Source organism: Drosophila sulfurigaster, chromosome X (assembly GCF_023558435.1).
Source record: "Drosophila sulfurigaster albostrigata strain 15112-1811.04 chromosome X, ASM2355843v2, whole genome shotgun sequence".
Taxonomy (NCBI): Eukaryota; Metazoa; Arthropoda; class Insecta; order Diptera; family Drosophilidae; genus Drosophila; species Drosophila sulfurigaster.
In genome coordinates this window covers 17,903,826-17,926,195 of record NC_084885.1, presented here as the reverse complement: position 1 = coordinate 17,926,195, position 22,370 = coordinate 17,903,826, and the positions used below count along the sequence as shown (strand labels likewise).

Sequence of the window (22,370 nt, the reverse complement as noted above, 5' to 3'; positions counted from 1 at the left end):
TGGGAGTAAAACTTACCATTTGGGCGACACAGAAGCAATGCCGAAAATTGTGAAATGGCACCTCGTTGTAGTGCTTGTAGACCTCATAGAGCCACTCGCGCAGCGTATCGACCGGTATGCTGAACTTCTCGATGAAGCCCAGCTCGAGGAACATGGTCTGCATTAGGTGTATGACATCCGCATCGCCCCATTCATATGAATCGAAGGCTGGCAGACGCAAAGCCGCCTTCACCTCGTCCGAAAAGTTGGTATCACAAATTTCCAGGAAGCGACGCTTCACCTCCTGATGCTTTGGTAGACTGCTCTTGCGATGTGGCGGGCCCAATGGCCGATTGGAGAGACCTGAAATGGAAATGTGAAAAGAAGAAAAAGTTATAGATGGAGATGCAGATATACATACATAGATGTTTATGTGGATTTATATATGTGTGTGTGTGTTTATGTGTGTGTGCTAAGAGATGCTGTGCAGACTTTGGTGACGGAACGGAAATCAGCCAAGTGTTGTTGCCACTGTCGACAGTGGCAATAAATAAATCAGCAAATTGAAACAGGAAATACAGCTGGGAAGTCGACTGGTAGCCATGGCAATTTGGATTATTGCAAATGAAGAGCCATAAACAAGGCGCATTGAAAAACGACAGCCAGACTGACACGCTGACTGACTGACTGACTGACTGACACTAACAGCGTGCGAAAGAGATGGAAAGATATCGTAAGAGAGTGAGAGAGAGAGGGATCCGTGGCCAAGCGACCAAATCAAAGTCCACTGAAAAGCGAAACGGAACAGCAAACGCTGAAATGGCGGAAATACACTGGCCAAGCACAGCCAGAAAGAGATGGCCATAGAGAGAAAAAGAGAGAGAGCGACGGTGCCATGGGCGGGAAATTAAATTTTCAATCGGCCGCACGCTTCGCTGACCAAATGAAACAACTACACACCAAAAAAAAAAAAGCGAAAAAGCAACAAAAAAATGAGGAAAAACCCAAGCGAAAGAAAGAAACCAGGAACAACAACTGCAGTATTTTTCTCTTTTTTTTTGGGGTTTTTGTTTCGGTTTCTCTCGAGTGTGTATGTGTGTGTGTGTGCGCGTGTGTTTTGTAGGTCGCACAGGTGTGCGTGAGGTGCGACAGCTGAGCTGTCGATCTGTGGCCGCCGGGCCAAAACTTGACTGCGTTTCAAATTGTCAGCCGTGCGTATCGAATAGAATTTCTATGGCAATTTTCTACAGGGCACATATCCAACACACACACACACACAGCTGGCCAACAACTCTAGCCCACCTTTCACCTCTCTATGCCCCCTTTTTGTCCGCCAGCGATTGCTGGCAATGGAGCACTTCAATTTCCATTTTGAATATGTGCCCACAGCAGCAGCCACAGCAGCCAGAGCAGCCAGAGCAGCCGAAGCAGCAACAGCAACTCAGTTGAATAGCTCACATAACTTTGGCCGTGTTTGCTGAGCGTAGCGTCCTTCATTGTCACTTTATGTGTGAAGCAAGAGAGAAGGAGCTAGGCAGTGAAAGAGAGAGAGACAGAGAGTGGCAGAGAGAACTCTATTTGCTTGCTCTGCTTTTGCTATTTGCTGTAAGCATATTCAAACTATTTGCAATTCTTTACATGATAATCGATTGCCATATTCTTTGCTTTCATTTAAAACACTACTAATTGCACTTTCAATTGAGATTTAATACATTCACACTATAAATTCATAATTTAGCTTCACTTTATTGCGCTTTTTCTATGTACTAAAAGTATTAATTGTTTTGCGACTATATAAATTTGAATTTTCTCTGTTTAATTTCATTTTAAATTGATATTTGCTAAATTAAAATTAAAATTTTCTAATTTACATAACTATTTCTTTTTACGTAAAATCGTAGTTGCTTCTCACTAAATATAATCTTCTCTGATTAATTAATTTCAAATTAAGCTTATCTAAATTAAAATTGTAATTTTGTATGTACTTTTATTTACTGAGCTTTATTTTAATCAACTTAAAGTGACACTTGCTTCACATAATATATTATATAATATTCTATGACTTATTTTTATTTCAGTTGGAGATTTGCCATTTTTTCACATTCTTCTTCTTTCGCATGCATTTCGCAGACATAAGCTAAAATTTTTGGTAACCCGTTTTCACGCACGATCGCTAACCCGCAATGCGTTAAGGTTCTGCACAACTGTTGAGCAACTGTTGATCAAAAGTACCCTAAGTAAGCTTTGCTCGCTGACCACGCCCACTTAACACCTTCGCATTCACTATTAGGTCGGTCCGCCGCCTAGTCAAACGCATTTAGAGGTATTTTGACGGCATATCTTCAAATTTTTGGCATATCACTTTTTTCCACAATTCCATTAAAAATCAGTTACCTGGTAGCTTACATTTTGAATGCCTTTCAGTTCTGCTCAAACAGTTGAGTAGAAACACACACAAACAAACTCACACATACATATCTAGGCTGTGCAATCTTTGTAAAGCTCTATTGCTCGACCACGCCTACTTAGCTTATCCGCCTTCACTTTCATCTCGGTCCGCCGGCTAGTCAAATACCTCAACATGTAAATTTCATAAAAATTCTCAAATTTTTGGCAGCTCATTTTTTCAATGAATCCCTTTCAGCTCAACTGTTGGGGAACAGTTGAGTAGAAGCACTCAATTATGCACCAAATCAACTTGTAAAATCTTTCTGAAGTTCCCCTGCTGGACCATGCCTACATAGCACTTCCACCTACACAATTATCTCGCTCCGGCGCCTAGTCAAACACACACACCACATATGACACACATACTCACAAATTTTTGGCAATGACTTTTCCAGTCACACGCTGATATCAACCAGCAGCAGCTTCGCTCTCAATGCATTGCAATACCTCTGATTTCTGCACAACTGTTAAGTAATAGTCACAACTGTTGATTAAAAGCAGCTTAAACACTACCTAAGCAAACCAGACAATCTTTCTGAAGCTCTTCTGATTGACCATGCCTACTTAACACGTCCGCCCACACAAATTTATCGGTCCGCCGCCTAATCAAACACATTCCGAGGTATTTGAATGACACAAACTAAAATTTTTGGCAAGCCATTTTTACACTCGATCGTTTAGCAAGACATCATCCGTAATGCGTTGAGGTTCTGCTCAACTGTTGAGCAACAGTTAATCAAATGTACCCTTGGCAATCTTCGTGACGCTCTATTGCTCGAATACGCCCACTTAACACATCCGCCTTCACTTTTAGCTCGCTCCGCCGCCTAACCAAGCATATTCAGAGCCATTTGAAAGCACAAACGAAAATTTTTGGCATAGCATTTTTTGGTACAATTCAATTACCAAATGATTACCAGCTGGATTTTTTGTTTGATTAGAGTATATTTTATAAAGTATTATATTATATTAACTTAATTAATTATGACTTCTTTTATTTATTTATTTATTCAATTATTTAGTCTTATTGTTCATTTATTAGTTAATTCACTGCGAGTAAAGCAGGAAATGCTTTCTACAGAGTTTCAGCAAAGTTTGTCTGCTAAGCTAAATTCAATTTCTAATCTATTACGATCATTTTAATATATTAATTAACATGCTGCCAATTTCAAATTTTAAGCATTTTCATCTATGAAACTTTTCAAGCATAATTCGTGTGCATATTTATTAATTATGAGTTTTTGGGCTGAAAGTTGTATTTGTTATAGTTGCAAATATTTGCCAATTAAAAGCACATTCAAGTCGCTTGCTCGGTCGCTGCGTTTGCGTGACTTTCGTTTTGTTTCGCATTGCTTCCACCTCGAGTGTCAGTTGCACATAACACAGAGCAGAGCACAGGGCACAGAGCACAGCGGGAAAGCGATAGCGAAAGCGCAGCATCGTTTGAAATGTTTCGCTGTTAATTGTGTTGCGTTGACAACAATTTGCCATGGGGCAGGCTGAAATGCCACAATACTCATACGCATATAGTTGGGGCTCTAAACTCGACTCTCTCATATTTGAAAAGTGACAACTGACAACGCAATACCCAGAGCCACTTTGCTCTCTCTCTCTCTCCTCCCCCGCCACAAATAGGCAAATACATAAGAGAGAGTGAGAGAGAGAGAGAGAGACAGAGAGAGAGAGAAAGCGACAGCGAGCACACACACACACACACACATAATCAAGGATGGAAATTTGATTAAAATTGCTGCTTTTGATGCACAAAGAAATTAAAATGCTGACAGCTGGCAAAAACGGAGCTGGAGCTGAAAGAAAGCAAAACGGGCCACGCCCCCTCAGTTCGTAGCTTGAACGCCCACATGTGGAGCTGCTGTTGCTGCTGCTGTTGCTATAAACCAAACACTTTGCGGGCCGCGGTTATAATTAATTTACTGCCACTTACAATTTTTAATTAAGCACAGTTCTGAGCGCATTTCTATTTACCCCCCATTCTCCCTCCGCCCCCTTTGCGACCAACCACTTCAACCACCTTCAGTCACCTGCAGCACCATCAGCTGGCAGATTTCCTCTTTTTTTCCTCGTTGCTCGTTCGTTTTTCCTTCTTTTTTCCTTTTTGCGCCCACCGCAGCACCACCAACAACAATGTTAAGGCCATTTGCTGAATTGAAATGCCTGCAAATACTTAATTCACCTTTCGTTTCATTTCGTTAATAAACTGCAGGTGGATTTGCATTACATTGCGTATACGCCGCGTGCTGCAGCTCAAACTAATGGACTGCAATCGCAAAGAGCCCAACCACTTGATCAATAATATTACGGGCAAATTTATTTGAGTTTCAATCAATCCACAAACATCAACACCAATAAAAAAAATAAATAAATTGTAAAAAAAACTCGATTAGCAATTTGTTAATGTTGAATTCAATGTTGTTCAATTCATATTCAAATAATAGTTAAGAAAAATATAACAATTTATTCAGTAACTAATTTTCCTTTTAATTATACTATTCAAAAGTTAAATATTTTCTAAACTCAAATGATGTAATTGTTTTTTTTTTTGCAGCATTGCTTTGAAATTTTATCTACCAATTTAACCAATTTTTCATCAACTGATTAAATGCAAACCTATATCTGTTTTTTTACTATTCATTTTCCCATTAAAAGTTGATTATCAAAGCATAAATGCTCAAAATAGGATTATTTGAGATTTGTTTTAAATATTAGGTGTAAAATATATTTACTCCACAAAATCGACCTTTTTCAAACGTATAATATATTTTTATAACAGCTTTAAATAAATTCCATATTTTTGAGCTAAATGATGTCAAAAGTATTATTCGTGATTGCTTTAAGCAATGTTTAAAAAAGTTCACAACAATAACATAGTAGTCCGTAATAAAAGTCTACTTATTCCACAATGTATAACAGCTGTAAATAAGTTTAATAATTTCCTTACTCAAATGTTGTAGATGGAATTATTTATGATGTCTATAAGTGATGATTATATATGTTCGCTTCAAAAAAATGGATTTCATTAAAAAAAAGTCAACTTAGTCCACAAAGTATAACAGTTGCGTATAACAGCTTTAAGTGCGCTGATTTGCGCAAGCTTTGGCAGCAATAATTTGCGTATAATTCGCAATTGCTTTAAGCAGTATTTTTTTTTCTTTTGGCCAGAGCCAAGCTTAACTTGACTTATTACGCACTCAGCGTTTTTGTTCGCAATAATGAAGAATAAAGAAAAATAAAAGTTGATGAAAAATTGTCTTGCATGTGTATGTGTGTGTGGGAGTGTGTGTCTGTGTGTTGCATGCAACAAAGTGAATGCCATCAAATGCACTCATGGCATAACGAGTGCTTTATTCAGAGTGTCGCCAACTCAGGCTGCTTTCCTTCATTCTTTTTTTGCTTTCTTTCTTGCCTTCTTTGTCTTGCGTTGGCCAACTTTTCTTTTGCATGCATTCTCCCTCTCTGGTGCGTTTGTTTGCCTTAATGGAAAATTGAATTACACATTTTTACGTTGCCTCGAAAGAAATACAACAAAAAGAAAGAAAAACAAACATGAAGCGTGACAATTTGATCGATGAAGAGCGCAGCGCAGCGCACTTTGCTGTGCCAATTTTTACTGCATTTCTTCATTTCCTTTTGCCACAGCAGCTTCTTAAGCTGCTTCTTCTTGTTCTTGTTCGTTTTGCGGCAGCTGCAAAATATTAACTGTCAATTATGTTTGGGTCTCTGAGTGCCTGCTGAGTGAAAGGGATGTGGCATGTGTGGTGGACTGCACTTGAGTGATGTGAGAAGTGAAAGGAGTTGAGGTTACTTTGCCATTTATGTAGTATGTGTGTGGAATTCGCATTTCTTGCATTGCATAAAGAATGGCGAGTGACAGCTGTCAAGGCGTGAGAAGGGGCGAGGGGAAAGTAGTGACGACCCTTTGACACCTGCTGCCTCAATTATATGAAATTCCAAGGATTCTTTGGGCACACCTCAAAACCACACACACACACACATGCACACTCATGTGATGCACAATCAAAGTAATTGTGCCAAAGGAGAAAGCACAGTTTCATTTGCCAATTTGTCGCCAGGATACACTCACACTCACACATACACACACTTGGAAAGAGAGAGGACATGCTGCATGCGAGCTGTTTGATAAATTAACTCAATATTTTGTGGGTAGACGAAGCGGCAAGCCAAGCTAACCAAACCAAACCAATTGCCAAATATTGCAATTGTTCGCTTCGAGCTTCTTCGCTTCCTCGTAGTATGCTTCCCCCATTGCGCATACGCCATGCGGCCCCATGTAAGTGTACCTGCACCTGCCTGGCCCAACATTTTCCTGAAGCTCGCTGCTGCCCCATTAATCAGTGGGCAAGCCAAGTTAACATATTTGCCCACCCCGCAGCGAGTTCTGAGCGAAAGAGAGATATAGAGAAAGAGAGAGAGAGAGAAAGAGAGAGAGAGAGTGAAAGAGGGAGCGAATTGAAGGCAGCGTTTGGTCAACATTCTTTCGGTCATCATTGTGTAGTGTCTGCAGGCTGCTTTCCATTTGATTGGATTCGTCGTGTTTTGTTCTACATTTTTACGTTTTCACTGTTATTTCCATGGCTACAAGCTTCAATGTGATTGATTTCTATTTAAATTTTGCGATAAATTAATGCGTTTATGTTTGCCTATTTCAAAATTTGTTTCACATTATTTCTGAATTGCATTTAGTACTTCAATTAATATTAAAAAGCAAATTATTTATATCTGTTTTATTTCTTAATTGTATTTACTACTTAAATTTTTATTAAAAATAAGATTAAATATTTAGTATTTTAATTCATATTACAAAGTAGAATCCTAGATTTATTTCTTTGCTCTATTTAGTATTTTAATTCATATTAAAAAGTAGATTTTCTGTTTAATTCCTGAATTACATTTCGTACTTTTATTGATATTAAAAAATAAAATTATTGCTTTATTATTATTTAATAAAAAGTCAATTTTCTGCTTTATTTCTTAATAACATTTCACACTTTTATTCATACTTGAAATTAATTTTTTTTCTCTGCTTTGCCTTTCAAGAAAGTCTTAATGTGTCATTCACATTGCGCTTAATTTAAGACGTTCGCAACCTGAGTTGCTTATCATTATCATTGGATATAATGTTCCAGCGAATTAGCATAGCATTGTGTTGCTTTTTGTTTTGCTGTGATTTCAACCAGAATTAATTTGGTTTTTCCACTCAAGTTGTTGCATTTAATTTCTCCATTTACTCGCTTTGCTTAAGCTGCTCTTTTCGCTCATTTATAAACATGATATTCATAGGATATCTTGCAGTTGAGCTTTGCTTTCATTTCAGTCATTAGTTGTTGTCAATGTTGTTCTCGATGTTGTTGGTGCATGTTGTTCGTTTTGTCAAACATGCATATCGAATGTATTCAAGACATTGAACAGCTAAAACACGCCCACACATACACACACATACACAGAGAGAGAGAGAGAATGAGACAACGACAAAAGGAAAAGCGACTGTAAAAAGACGACGAATAACATTGCGTTAAATAATTAATTACAATCAATTAATTAATTAGAGAACGCAAACGGGGGGTCATTAGGACTAAACAGCCGGCAGCAACAGGCCAAAAAGGACAACAACAACAACAACAAGAACAACTGCCATAAGCAACTTGTATACATAATGTGGCCATAATCAACATCAGCGCACGTTTTGCTCGCCCTTTTTTTTGCTGCTGCTGCTGCCACGTTTTTCTCTTGTGCTTTTTGCCTTGCTTCTCGGTTGTTTTTTCGGCCTTCGCTTCAGCTTCAAATGCCACACACAAAAACACAGCGAGAACTCATATTTTATTGCATATTGTTAGGCGTGAAATGATGGCTTATACACTCGCATAATTAATGGCTGCCCCAAAAGTGGCCCTTTCCCTTTTTCACTCTCTCTCTCTCTCCCTCGCTCTGTAATTTTTCGCTGCTTGCCTTTTGGACTTGCATTGATTTATGAACCTCTGGGCACGTTCTCTCTCACTCACTCTTTCTGTTTCACAGATTTTGCTATTGTTTGGTTGCGTTTTCTCTTTTTCTTTTTTGTGACGCTGCCAAAGGTCAAAAGCTAATTGTTTAATTTATGATATGGCATTCTAAGCTCGCCTCCCACTCAACATACGTACGTACATACGTACAACATGTTGTTGTCGCAGTCTAGACTCTGGAATGCACCACTTGTTGCCAATTAGGTGGCTCTTTGGGAATATGATTTGACCGCAATGGCAAAATGTGCGCCCGATGAGGCAGAAAAACCACAAAAGTCAATCGACTGCTGCTACAGCTTAACAAGCTAGCCAACACTTGATGTTGGAGGGGTTGAAATTCAGTGATGAAGTCAAGTTGGAGTCGAAACCTTTAAAAATATGCTATTGTGTTTATTAATTATGCTCTCATATCGAATTGTAATTACATTGATATGCGCGCATAATGAAACAACAATTACAACGCAAATAACACAACACAAATGAGAGTTTTTGAAATTTTGATTTAATTTTGCAATTTGAATTTAGTTTCGTGCTCTCGCTTGGCCCTTGGGCTAATCATTATGTTGATTTGTGTGCACAGCACAACAAAACAGAGCATAACATATCGTATCTATATATTTTGTCGGGCTGCATACATATATTATTTATAATGCCCAGGCTTTACTTTATTTTGGTAATTACATTTATTGGCGTGCTCAATCGTTGCGCATACGCCACGTTGTGCGTGTGCGTATGCGTGTGTGCGAGCTACAAATTAATTATTGCATTCCTCGTCGTTATGCATTATTTGTGATTGTTATTGTTGTTGCTGTTGTTGTTGTTGTCGCTTGTTTTGTATGTATGTTGCTGGCCAGCAAACTCATTTCGACTGCGGTTGCTGCCGCCGCCGGGTGCGAAGGGGGAAGGACGGAGACCGAAGGAGAGCCACAAAAACGCTTGCGGTTAATGCAAATAAAGCAAAAGTAAAAACACTGCAGCCGCAGGTAACACACATACACACACACACACACATACACGCGCACAGTGAAAAATTTGCAAATTGATGGCCAACAGCTTGCAAACAACAACAGCAACAGGAAGAAGAGCAGCAGCAACGAGAGTGAAAGCGAAGCAAATAAAAACGATTGCCAATGCGATATGTGTGTGTGTGTGTGTGTGTGTGTATGTGTAAGAATATTTGAGCGTCTCCTCTCTACACTTAATTGAAACTTGTCTTTGACATTTCTTTTGCTGTTTTCGCTTGTGTCCATTGCTTTTCAATTTCCGAATTCGAATTGCGAACGTTTTGCAATTAAATTGCTCGATGATTTCGTCAGCTAGCTCACTTTATCGCTTTTTTATGCAACCATATATTAAATGCACAGTTAAATTAATTGCAATAGCAAAAGAAATTACAGTTTAATCAGCTTAGACAGCTCAGACTAAAATTGAAGAGAAATGACAAAGCTCGACTTAGAGATAACCGCTCTTAATTTGCAATAACAGTGAAATAGTGGGTTTTATTCTTATTATATACCGAAAAAAATATTAAAAATATACCGAATGCTATATTTGGTATATCGATGTGGTACTACGCCCAAATATATCATACCATTTCATACAATTAATATAACAAAAAATACTAAAGTATATCGATATAGTACTACATTCAAAATACCACACACTACAGAATATACCAAATTGTCAACCAAAGCCACTTAATCCCGACTAATACAATTTTGATCTAATTTCAACAAAATTTACGGGAGACTGTAGTTACTATTGTATATACCAAAAATGCATTTAAAGTAAATGCTTTGAAATAAATATAAAATTTTTCTTTATGGTTTTAAGAGCTCTCGATCAATACCTAATTTATAGCTAATTTTTCGTTTAATGTTGTGCTGTGTAAATGAAAATGCTTTAAAACAATTTGCTTAAGTTTTGCTTGAGTCTGATAAACGAGTCTCATTAATTCCCTTGACTTTTAAATTAATGAAAGTTTCACTTGTGGATTTCGCATTTTCATTTTGTTTATTCTTATCTTTATCTGCATCTGTATCTGTATCTTTAATTTTATTTATTTTCCTGCCTTTTTATTTTATTCCCGGTTTTATTCGTTTTTTTTTTTCGTATTGAACTTGTGTTGCTTTTTGTTTCGCTTACGCTTTCACTTCTTTTTCCATTTGGCCTAACGCATTTTAAATGCGAATCATTATTCACGAGTACTCGATACACACACATTCATTCGATATATTCATGCAGATTCGCTGCTGAGAAGTGAGGCATAAACCGAACCGAAACCTGAAGCTGAGACGGAGGCGGTGGACGAGGACGAGGAAGCGTCGGTCAGGTTCATGATAGAGTGTATTATAACTGATTAAATTTGCAAGGTGGCAGCACACACACACACCCACATTCGCAGGGCACATACTCATACACTTTTAGGCACACACACACACACACACTTACACTGATTAATATGCGCGTAATCACGTTCTTCTCTCTTCGTTGTTCTTGCCTCTGCGTTTTTTCGGGGCTGTGTGTATGTGTGTATTGTATATGTGTTGTATGTGAATATATGTGAGTGTGTGTGTTTGTTTGCGTATTATACATTTTGCGAGATTAAACGCTTTGTGCTGATTAAATGAGTTTAGAGAGTTTGCAGTCGGCCATCTCTCCTTTTCCGCTTTCCCTTTCCAATTTTAGCTCCAAACACACACAATCACACACACACGCATACTCTCTCACTCACCCACACACATACATTCATATAAGGTTAGTTGACATTTTTGGCACAGTATTTTTCTCTCTCTCTCTCTCTCTCTCTTCACTTGTTCTCCCTTCTGCTGTGCCTTCAACAAATTAAAAGCTTCACACAAATGAAGTTTTCATGTGCGTCACTTCGGCCAGTCCCTTGACAAAGACACACACACACGCACACACACACACACCTTATACACACACTCTGCCAGAAATACATAGAGAAATTATGCAACTGAATTTCGTCAATCAATAAGTGACCTTAAATCACAAATTAGCAGTTCAAGCTGAGCGAAGCTTTAAATATTTATGCCAAGCTTGAACGAACTTATGCAAATATCAACCAAGATTATTGTTATTAATATTAAATATCAACATCAGCTATGAATTAACAAATATCATCGTATTTCGCAGTGTATTTAGTTTCACTAGTTGCTCAAATATTTGCTTATTTCGTTTCTTATGCTATTTTAAGTTTTTTCGAATCGAAATCTTGACTATAAATAAATTTCAAATGTGTATTAAACTTTGCTCAACTTTTTTGGCTACATTAAAATTGTGTTATTAATTTTTCGACTCTACAAAGCAACTTATTTTCTTCCTAATCTTAGAGGATTCTTGTCACAAAGTATAAATTTAAAAATTAAAACTGTAATCTTTTTTTTCTCTAAATAATATATATCTTTACTTGAAGTATATCTTAATTAATATAGGAACACTAACTTCTAATAAAAAATTCTATAACAAAATAGACTCTTAGATATCTATTCACAAATTATAAATTTAATCATTGCAAAATAAAATTTGTGCAATAATATAATTCGTTTTCAATAAAAGCAACTTTTTTTTCTGAGAACTCTGTTACAATTCGAAAATTTCAAATTATAATTTGAATCGTTTAACCATTATCTGTTATGCATTGTTGGAAGCATGTGCGACATTTTCCACATTCTCATTTAAATTTCGCTGTTTTTGCTGCTTAGGCAGTTTAAGCTCAAGTTTTGAAGTTGGCCACGTGAAATGCAAACCCAAATGCGATTAACAAGGCTCAGGCCTGACAAAAATCGGAGGAAGGTTTTCTCGTTAACTCCCTCATTTTATTTTGTCTTTTTTGTCACGTTGTTGTGGAGCAAATTTAATGCAAAATAAACGTATTAAGAGTTGACAGCGGGGTCGTCAAAGCGAAAAGGGGGAAGGAGAAAGAGGAGAAGGGAGTACACTTTAATTGCTTCAACTGTCAATAAATGAATTATGTGCGGGGACCGCTGAGGCCTGCAGTCAAGTTTTGACAGCTGTCAAAAACGTTACGCCTACGGCAAAGGGAAGAGAAAGAATTGTTGGGTGGGGAGAGGTGGAGGTGGAGAAAGAGAAAGAGAGAGATCTAAATGGAATGAGAATGTGCAAAAATCAAAATGGAAACAATTGCTGGCGTCCTTGGAGACAGTTCTCTCTCTCGCTCGTGTCAAAAAATTCGCAGGCGAACAAAAAATTAGCGCAAATAAATATCTCATCATATATGCAAGCAGAAAGCAGGGCGGCAATTGGAGGCGTGTGTGTGTGTGATTGTTTGTGGTATGGGCGTGTCTAGGCATCTCAGTGTGTGTATATGTATGTGTGTGTGAAAGTCTGCCGTTGTCGTCTCTCATCAAAGTTAATTTCCTTGTTGATTTTTGCTTATTTGCGCATCTAAATGGATTTTTATCGCAATGTTTTGCAATGTCCTTCCGGCAGCAGGCATCAATACAACGCATATGCCACAAAATGTGGCACACACACACACACACACACACATGCGCATATGAACCGCATTTCTTTCATTCTTTCCATTTTCCGTGCAGAAATTTGCAAATTTGCGGTAATTTGTGTTTTTATGCTGTCAGCCAGGGGCGCAGGCCAAAGGACAAAGGACGACAACGGACGTAGGATGAAGGACGAAGGCAACTCCACTAATTGGCAAATCCTGCATCAGCAGTTAACTGAAAGCCAAACAGTTAATGAAAACAAGCTAAGATGCTAAACGGAGTGAAATGGACCAGCCCAGGTGGGCTTAGCAAAACACAGAGAGAGAAAGAGGAGCGAGGGGAGTAACGGAGGGAGTGACGTGTGGCATTAAAATGCCAGCATAACAGGATGTAACAAGCCACACAGGATAACTGACAGACAAAGCTCCACGAACTTGTGCTATGCAATTAGAAGATGTTCACTCATCTAGTCCAACAATAATGTTGCGACGTCGCTGTGGCTCGACGGCCATATACCCTGTACGTTTTGTAAAACTGAGTGCATATTATTCTAGTATTCAACAAAGAAAACCAATTTCATGTAAGTTAAGTGTAAGTGTATAAAAAAATCGTTTTAAATTTTCAATTCTGTCTCTTTTTTTTTAGCTCTGCCAAATGTTCTATTCAAATATATGAATGAATATAATATATATGAACTCATCGATAAAAGTTTGGTGTTGAATTACTTTGTTTATTAAAATATAAAAATATATGTAGCTAAATATTAGTGTCAAATACAAGTAAAGGACACAATAAGCCACAACAGACTGCATTATGATCGCCAGAAAAAAGCTGTAAAATTATTGCTGCCAAGTGAACTTGTGATTTGAAAGTTGTTGATTGACAGAGCAACGCTGCAAGCTAAAGGGTAAGGTGATCAAGCATGACTGTGGGGTGTGGCTGAGAAGGGGGCGTGGCATTGCGATAAATTAAAAAGCGTAGCACACAAATAAAAAAAAAATCGAGAGTGGCATCGAGAGAGTGAGAGAGTTGTGTATGCAGAGTGAAATGAAAGTAAACTGCCACTAACAGAAGCTAAAAAGCAAAAACACACGCAATACACACTTTACACATACACACATATTACACTCACACACAGACACACTCTTCGAGCTCAGTGGGAAAACAGCTAAAGGCGAAAATGCAAATTTGATTTCTTTTTCGTTGCCCGAGCAAACAATTCAACGTGAATTTGAATTTAGAATTCTGTTTTCTGTATTTTGTATTTAACGTTAAAATTTGAATTTGAATTTGAGACCCTATCTCTTTGCTGTTATTGTTGTTGTCGTTGCTGTTGTTATGTGCCATAAATAGTTATAGTCTAATCATAATGAAAGAGTCGACGCCCACGAACCTGAACTGAAAACTTCAACTTGCAGATACATGACAAATAAAAATACACTTTTCACTCAGCTCGTCTCCAGTTGCACCATCAAAAATAAAAATGGCCCAGGCTCATGTGACACAGCATAGCACAGCCATCACAAAACGAGAGAGAAAGAGAGAGAGATAGAAAGAGAGAGAGGGGGATGTACAAATAGGGACAACACGTTTGGGAATTGCCAGAGCCGAAACGTGCCAAACTTTTTGTTTGAGCACACGCTTGGAAAAGTGAAACTCATGATAAATTTTTATTACATTAAAATTATGAATTTGAAATTCATATCGCAAAACGACTCGACTCTACTCCACTCGCAGATACATATCTATCTTTGCTGCTATCGTTGCTCCTCCCTCTTTTGGGGGACGTGCTGAATTATTTAATGCAAGCAACATTTATAGAACTGAAAGTGTATTTTTAAGCCAAGGTAACATTCGTATTCGTATTCACATTCAGCATTAAAGAGTGCTCAACAAGTTACGCTTCATTCATTTAATTCGTTTTCGATGGTGTCTAACAACATATTGAACATTTCCACAATGATCATATCTTCCTCAACGATATCAGTTTCCACAGAAATAGCATTGGCCACCATAGCGAAGGCTTCTCTTTTCAGCGCATTGCGTCGCTGAATAATGTCGGGTGAATTGCTCGTTCCCAACAATCGATGTTCGTGCAACAAATTCGCAACATTCTCCTTGATGGCCTCCAACACCATTAGCCGATTGCTCATGGGATCCATGAACCAGAGAACAAAACTTAGAAAAACGACTTTATTTTTATAGACTGACATTCAGAGCTGACAGTACTCTCACAGTTTTATTTATTTTGTATTCAGTGTGATCATATGGCAATAATTTTAGTAATTTTTAAGACTTTTGATTAGGTGGCTAATAATCAAATCAAAACTGCCAATTCAGTGTGACCATATGCCCACATTTTCGGTCTTTTTTAAAACTTAATTTGACAGTGACAAGTTTATTTCACATCCCATAAACAAAATTAATAAGCGTAAATCAAATCTGGTAAGACTCAACTAATAAACCATATTTGATTTCGTTTGTGCCAAATTTTTTTTCTGCCTAATGAATAGATTGCAATGCAATTTTGTGAGTCGCCTTAAAGTGCTAAGAAATTGTTTTTTTTCATGTGTAGACTTCTCTATTTACATAAGAATAGTTTAACAGCAGTTGAAGCTGCTAGTTTACAACACCCCCTAAAAAAAGAGAAGAGAAAGAACATTCCAGCTGCGACCTTTGAACAAAAGTCGAGCGTGGCAGCTGCGCGCAGCTGTCATAAAAATAGCATGCAATGGTCCAAAAAATGGCGTCGTCATTGCGTGAGATACGCCGAGAGAGAGAGAGAGAGAGAGAGAGAGAGAGAGAGAGAGAGAGAGAGAGAGAGAGAGAGCAATTAATGCAAATGGCGCCATCGAAGAAGCGAAGCTTTTTCGATCTTGAGCAGCAGCAGAGAGCAGTGTTTGGGGAATTTGGCTATTGAACTTGTTGCCTTGATAATTTGCTGGCAAACACGCCAGCGGATAGCGGACAGCACCGCACACAGCTGGGACTTAGTTGTCAGTGTATTTACCGAGTGCTTTTAATTAATATACTCAAATGATTTCATTGGCAGCAGCCTGACGAAGGCAATAGAGGTTAGAGAATAGAGGATAGAGGATAGAGACAAGGTGTCAGCTTCACCCGAAAAATGTAAATTTAGTAAGCAACTCCCGTTGTTAACCACAAACAATTTGCGGCACGTCTTCAAAGTGTCATGTCACGGTGTCCTTCTCCTGTTCCATTGGCTGTCCCCAGCTGGGGGCGTCTTGTGTGTATTTGTCCACTTTGTGCTTAGTTTTGCCTCTCATTTACTTTGCCAACAGATTCATAATCCTTTCGACTGTCAAAGGCAACGCTCACACACACAGACACACACACACAGCAGGTGGGCGCAATAAATATGAAGACGAACCACGCAGCAACAACAACAAAAGCAACGACAACATGAATTTTTCATTTTTAATTATTTAGGTTTTTGCTAGGTAACCGAGAAGCCGAGCGAAACTTTGCCAGCGCTTTCCGCTTGACGCATTTTCTCTTCCTCCTTTATTGGTTTCTTTTTTGTTTTTAATTTTATTTTACCTTTATTTTATACATACATATGTACACATATATACATATATGTATATTTCATTCGCCATTTTTATTTCGCATTTTATTTGCACGTCACGACAATTTCGCAGGGGGCATTAAGTCAATTTTAATGTGGCATGCGGCGTGTGGCATGTGGTATGTGGCATATGCATGCCAGACAACCCAAAATACAGTTGATTAAGCGCATCTAATGAATAGCAACGCCGATGCGTACGAAGCTGCCGAATGTTGCCAGACAAACAAAAAAAATAACTTTGGCTGTAAAAATATGTGTTTATTTAAATTTGAACAACAAACAAAACGCACACGAAATTTATCGCAATTCCAGATGAAATGAAACAAATAAATGTAAAGGGTAACAACATGCTGTTAATACATTTTGGGCAGCTCTTTTTAGGGCCATAAAAAGCAGGCAGAAAATACGCCAAAACGCAGGCGGGATACAGCTTATTAGATTGTATCTTAAGATTCGTTTGTTTTTGTTTGTTTTTTAATAAAATACACACAAAAACATTAAGAGACAAATTTGAATTATTTAATGCTAGTAACATTTATGGAACTGAAAATGTTTCTTTTTAAGCAAAGGTAAAACTCACATTCTGCATTCTGCATTAAAGAGTGCTCAATATTTCGATTTAATTCATTTAATTCGTTTTCGATGCTGAGTAACAACAGATTGCACATTTTCTCAATGATCACAACTTCCATAAGGCCAACCGCATTGGCAACCAAAGAAAAAGCTTTCCTGAATAATCTCGAGTGAATTGCTCGATCTCAACAGTCGATATTCGAAGAAAAATTGGAGAATTCAGCGAAAATTTCAAAGGTTTTTAGACAAACTGATATGCAAAGTTCAGTTTTATTTATTTTTGCAAATAATTGCTGAAATGTTGAAGAGTGTATTTAATTGATTATAGTAATTAGAAATACAAATTACTAACTACATTTTTTGCCTAAATACAAATAATATTCATTTTACGTTATTTATTAATGTAATAAAAGTATATCTGGCTTATTGTTAAGCAAATTATTTTTTAGCAAAACAATGCTTTTTTTATTTTCCGGCTTTTATTAAGTATACGTAAAAAATTCTCTATACTATTTTACAGATTTCCCATTTATAAGGTATACGCTAGTCTGTCATTGAGCCAAGCTCCCGCTAAGCTAATATGAATATTATGTGCGTGCTTATGTTGAGGCTGTTTCTGAAGCTGCTGCACGGCGGCAACAATGACAACAGCGACAAGAGGAGCAGCGTAACGTAAATGCACTTCATTGTGAACAATATGTCAAATATTTCATATCAAACACACACACACATACACCCACACACACATAGAGACAGGTTTCCACACGTTCTTTTTTTTTAGAATTTGCGAATCGTCAGTCAAATCGCGGCTCGTTTGTTTTCTTTGCCTTGCGGCAATGTGTGAATGTGTGAGAGAGTGAGTGTGTGTGTGTGTATGAATTTATGAGTGTGTGTAACTGTGTGTGCGTGGGGTGTAGAAGTTGCATTAAATTGGCATAAAATAAACAACACGTATAAATTACAGCAGCAACAACAACAATAACAACAATGAATAAAACAAAATGTGGCACACAACAAAACACGAAGAAGAGAAGCAAGGCGAGGCGAGGCGATGTGAAGAACGGGGGCAAGTGGCACGCGTCATGAGAAATGTGGCAGGTGGCAGTTGGACATGGACAGGAGACAGCAGACAACAGACATGGGCAAGGGAGTGGGCGTGGACGTGGGCGTAAGCGTCACCGTGGGCGTCAATGGCATAGAAATGGGGAAATGGGAAAGCGAAAGACGAAGAAGAAGGGGAAACAAGGAACAAGAGGCACCAAAAAAAAAAAAATATATTCGCTGTGAGGCAACACACACTCAGGAAGAATATGCACGAAAAATATTCAATGAGTCCTGACAGCCGCACGTGCCAGCATAACATAGGTACTCACTTTTTTCTCTTTTTTTTAGACATAAGTGCGACTAGAAATAGAAATAATTTACATATGCACATGTATATTTTCGACATTCGAATAGAAAGCGTATTTTATGTGCATATTTTCAAATGTCACACTTATTGAATCACGTCTTGAATTTCAGTTCAGTTCAGAGCAACTGCAATTCTGTGATGCGAATTATTAAATATAACACGCGTTATCGAATGCGTCAATTAATTGTGCAAAACTAGTAATTTAATACGCGTAGCTTTCAATTAACATTGTCAAATAGCAATGCAGAAATGCTAATTGGATTGATTATACACATTAAATGTATGCACTCATAATCAAGTATACGCAGCATGTAACTAGATATGGCCAGAGGTATTTGAATGTGCAAAGCAATGCCAAGCATTTCATACATTGAAATAAAAATCACAGTCAACTAGAAGGGGCGACCTTCTCTTTTTTGTTTTCTCCTGCTGCTGCTGCATTGTATGTTCTGGGCAGGTGTAGACTTTCACTGCCAACAGGACACCTTGCCACACACACACACACATACACATACACACACACGCAAACCCATGCACAGGGCAACAGACAGGCATCTTAATTGAGTGGAATGTCTGCCCGAGAATTATTATAATTATTTTTGTAAGCATACACATTCTAGGTGTTGTTGTTGTTGGTGGTTTCTGTTCATTTCGATACCCGCTACCCATAGGTTAGAAGGGTATTTCAACTTTGTGCCTCCACTGTATGGGAAAAAAGCCTACTTACTACGGGTCTTAGTTACTTTCACTGACATTCTGCTATAATTTGCACTGTATGGAACATTTTGAATCTAAAACAGCCTTTGGTATATTTGTAGTATTTTTTTGGTCTATTAATATGCTGTATTTCGATTCTAAAACATCCTTTATATATTTGTATATATGTTATATTTTGTGGTATATGTTAAAAATAATACCTCCCTGCTTTGCTTTAAAAATGAGCACCAGGTATCTCAAAGTCGAACACACTTTCATCCTTGTTTTCTGTATTTTTCCTTTTTCGACTTCTACTTCTAATGTTATTGCTGGCTGTTGGTTGTTGCACGTTAATTTCAAAGAACTGCCACAGTAAGTTATCGGCAAAAATATGAGAGGAATTCCTTGTATCCACGAGAGAAGTGAATTTGCTGCAAGCATTTCGTTAACTTTCTAATGGAGGAAAATATCGAGGCAAGCCAAAGCTAAAGCATAGCAAATTCTTGTGCCTGTGGTTTGTCTATTGGTTTAATTAAGCAGCAGCTAAATAAATGCAAAGAGAGCACTAACTAGTAAACAACAGCAAACTAAACTGTAATCACATAAATAACATATTTAGTAGCTGTTCTTTGTCTGAGTTGATTTCAAATTAAAACTGCAACAAACACAAATTGAAATATTCATTTCAAATGAGAATTTGCAACAATAAATGCTTTAATAATAAGCAGCGAGTGAGCGAGCTTTCAATGACATATCTTTGGCAAGCACGGATTATAAGGACGCCATTAGAAGGCATTCAGCAGAGAGAAGAGTTGGCTCACTTTTCCGGCCTTGACTCAATTCTAAGCCGCAAGACGGCAAAAACTTTGCTCATTTGTTGTAAAATAATTTAAGTTAAATGCCTGTTTACCAACAGCGCCAAACAATGAAAATTTCCAGAAGGGTATAGCAAACATACAAACACACAAACACACACACACACAAATACACGCAAGCGTATTGTGAAGGTGTTTGGCAGCTTTGCGTCTGTTGCCAGCAACGTTTCGTTCCTTTCCCTTTTCCCGCTGCTTCCGGTTGCTGCTGTTGCTGCGAAAAGTTTTGAAAAGTGCCAGCAAAAGTCTAACGAAAAGGTGTCAAAAGTGTGGAGCGAGTGTTTGCACACACACTGGCACACACCCACACACACGCGCGCGCATACAGAGACATATCATAATTTATGGGCGCTGTTTTGCGGTTGTTGTTGCGTTCTTAAGTATGCAACATTTTATTGCTCATTAAAATTGTTGCTAACATAAATGTATTTACGAGTATTGGGCATGTTTCGCGTCCTGCCCTCTCTCTCTCTCTCTCTATATCTCTTTCTCATTTGTGAGTCTCAACGCGAGTCAATAACAAATTTATGATTAGCCAAAAAGTTGAACTAGCAATCAACATAGAATGGGAAACCATTTCATCCCTTTTCCCTTATATTTTGTGACTAGCGTTCAAATGCAATTCGAGAAAGAAAAAGAAAGAGAGCACGAGAGAGCGAGAAGGCGAGAGAGCCTCAGCAATGGATGTAACGGCGTCAGTTAAACAGCACTTTGATTATTTTGTGTGTTATGCGCGGCACAGCATGAAAGCATGAAATTTGCATACTCACAGACACACACACGCACGCATTACACACTCTTGGGTGTGCGTGTGTGTGTGTGCTGCTTAAAGCTTTTGTTCTAGTTGTTGCCGCTGGCGCACAAAATCAACATTTTTATTGATTGCTTAACTTTATTAGCGAACAAGCGAAGCAAGGTGTGTGTTTGTTGTGCGTGCGTTCGCCCTCTTTCCATGTGAGTGTGTGGTGTGTGTGTGTGTGTGACTAGGTGTGACTGTTAGCCAGATTAGAGAGTCATTCACACACACACACACACTTACATACACAGCAACAGTCACAATGCGAGAGGGTGGTTTTTTGTGTTGTGCGTAGCAATTTTGTGTTGGCGAAAACAAAAAAAAAACTATAGCATACTTTTAAGCGCTGGCAACTCATGCGTCTAACCGACTGTAAAAAAGCATCTGTCACTGTATCGATAATATAGAAATTGATCAAATAAACGCGCCACACTCACACACACACTCGCACATTGCCTTGACTGATTGCCTTGGATGTATGTGTGTGCGAGTTTCGATGATGGATTCGATGACGCTTCAAAAACATAAATTCATGCCTCGAGCTATTGTATTTTATAGTTCGTTTGTTTTATTTACTGCAACTATTTGCGAAGCAATTGTCAATTTAAGTGAGCTATTGTTATGGCACATTCGGTAAGGAGTATTATTGTATGTTAAAACAAATTCCGTTGGGTCTATTCCTAAGTGTTTTAAGCTGCGAAGTTATGGAACTATTTTTATGTATTTGTAAGGATTCTTCAATATAAATAAAATAGGTAAAAATTTATACAACAAAAGTAAAGGGAAATAATTTAAATGTAATTTAAATAATTAAGATATATTAAGTCTAAGTCTGTTCAAAAGATTAAATTCTGTATTACGAGTACAGCGAATTGTAACGAAATTCGTCTGTATTAAGAACACCATATTCCTCACTTCAAAAGTTAAGTCAACACAATGAAATGCTTCCATATTTTGTTTACCAATATTTTCAGCACTACGAAAGTTACTTCGTCAAGAGCATAATAATGTTTATGGTTATAGTTGCATCAGCTGTAGTTCGTGTGTCAATCAAATTGTAATTGCATCAGCTGCTTTCGTAGACATTATACTCGGCATTGATAATGCTCTTGTGACGCTCAACAACTTTATCGACTTTGTCTGACACAAGTGTGTGCGTATGTGTATTGTTAGTGTGTGTGTGTGTTGTAAGTGAAGAACATTTCCTGTTGTCATGTTAATGCGTTCAGTGTTGAGTGCATATACAGAGAGAGAGAGAGAGAAAGGAAGGGAAAGCGAACCGGCAGAACGTCAATGAATCGCGCAAGCTGTTGCAACTACGAGAAGGTTGCACTTGCCACAAACCACACACACACACACACACACACACACACACACAAACACTCAGAATGTGTGTTGTAAAGGGAGGGAAAACAGTCAACAGAGTCATGAAAACAATACAACAATCTTGCAGCTGTTGCCAAAAACAAACTTTGCTTTTTATT

The 22,370-nt window shown here is 37.9% G+C and overlaps 1 protein-coding gene across 1 annotated transcript in view; it reads right to left on the bottom strand.

The window, feature by feature from the left end:
• Window positions 1-22,370, bottom strand: part of LOC133847439 (high affinity cGMP-specific 3',5'-cyclic phosphodiesterase 9A) — a 140,201-nt gene that overhangs the window by 20,643 nt on the left and 97,188 nt on the right. The window contains 1 exon segment of the mRNA XM_062282478.1: window positions 17-342. Within this exon segment, the coding sequence (XP_062138462.1) occupies window positions 17-342 (326 nt within the window).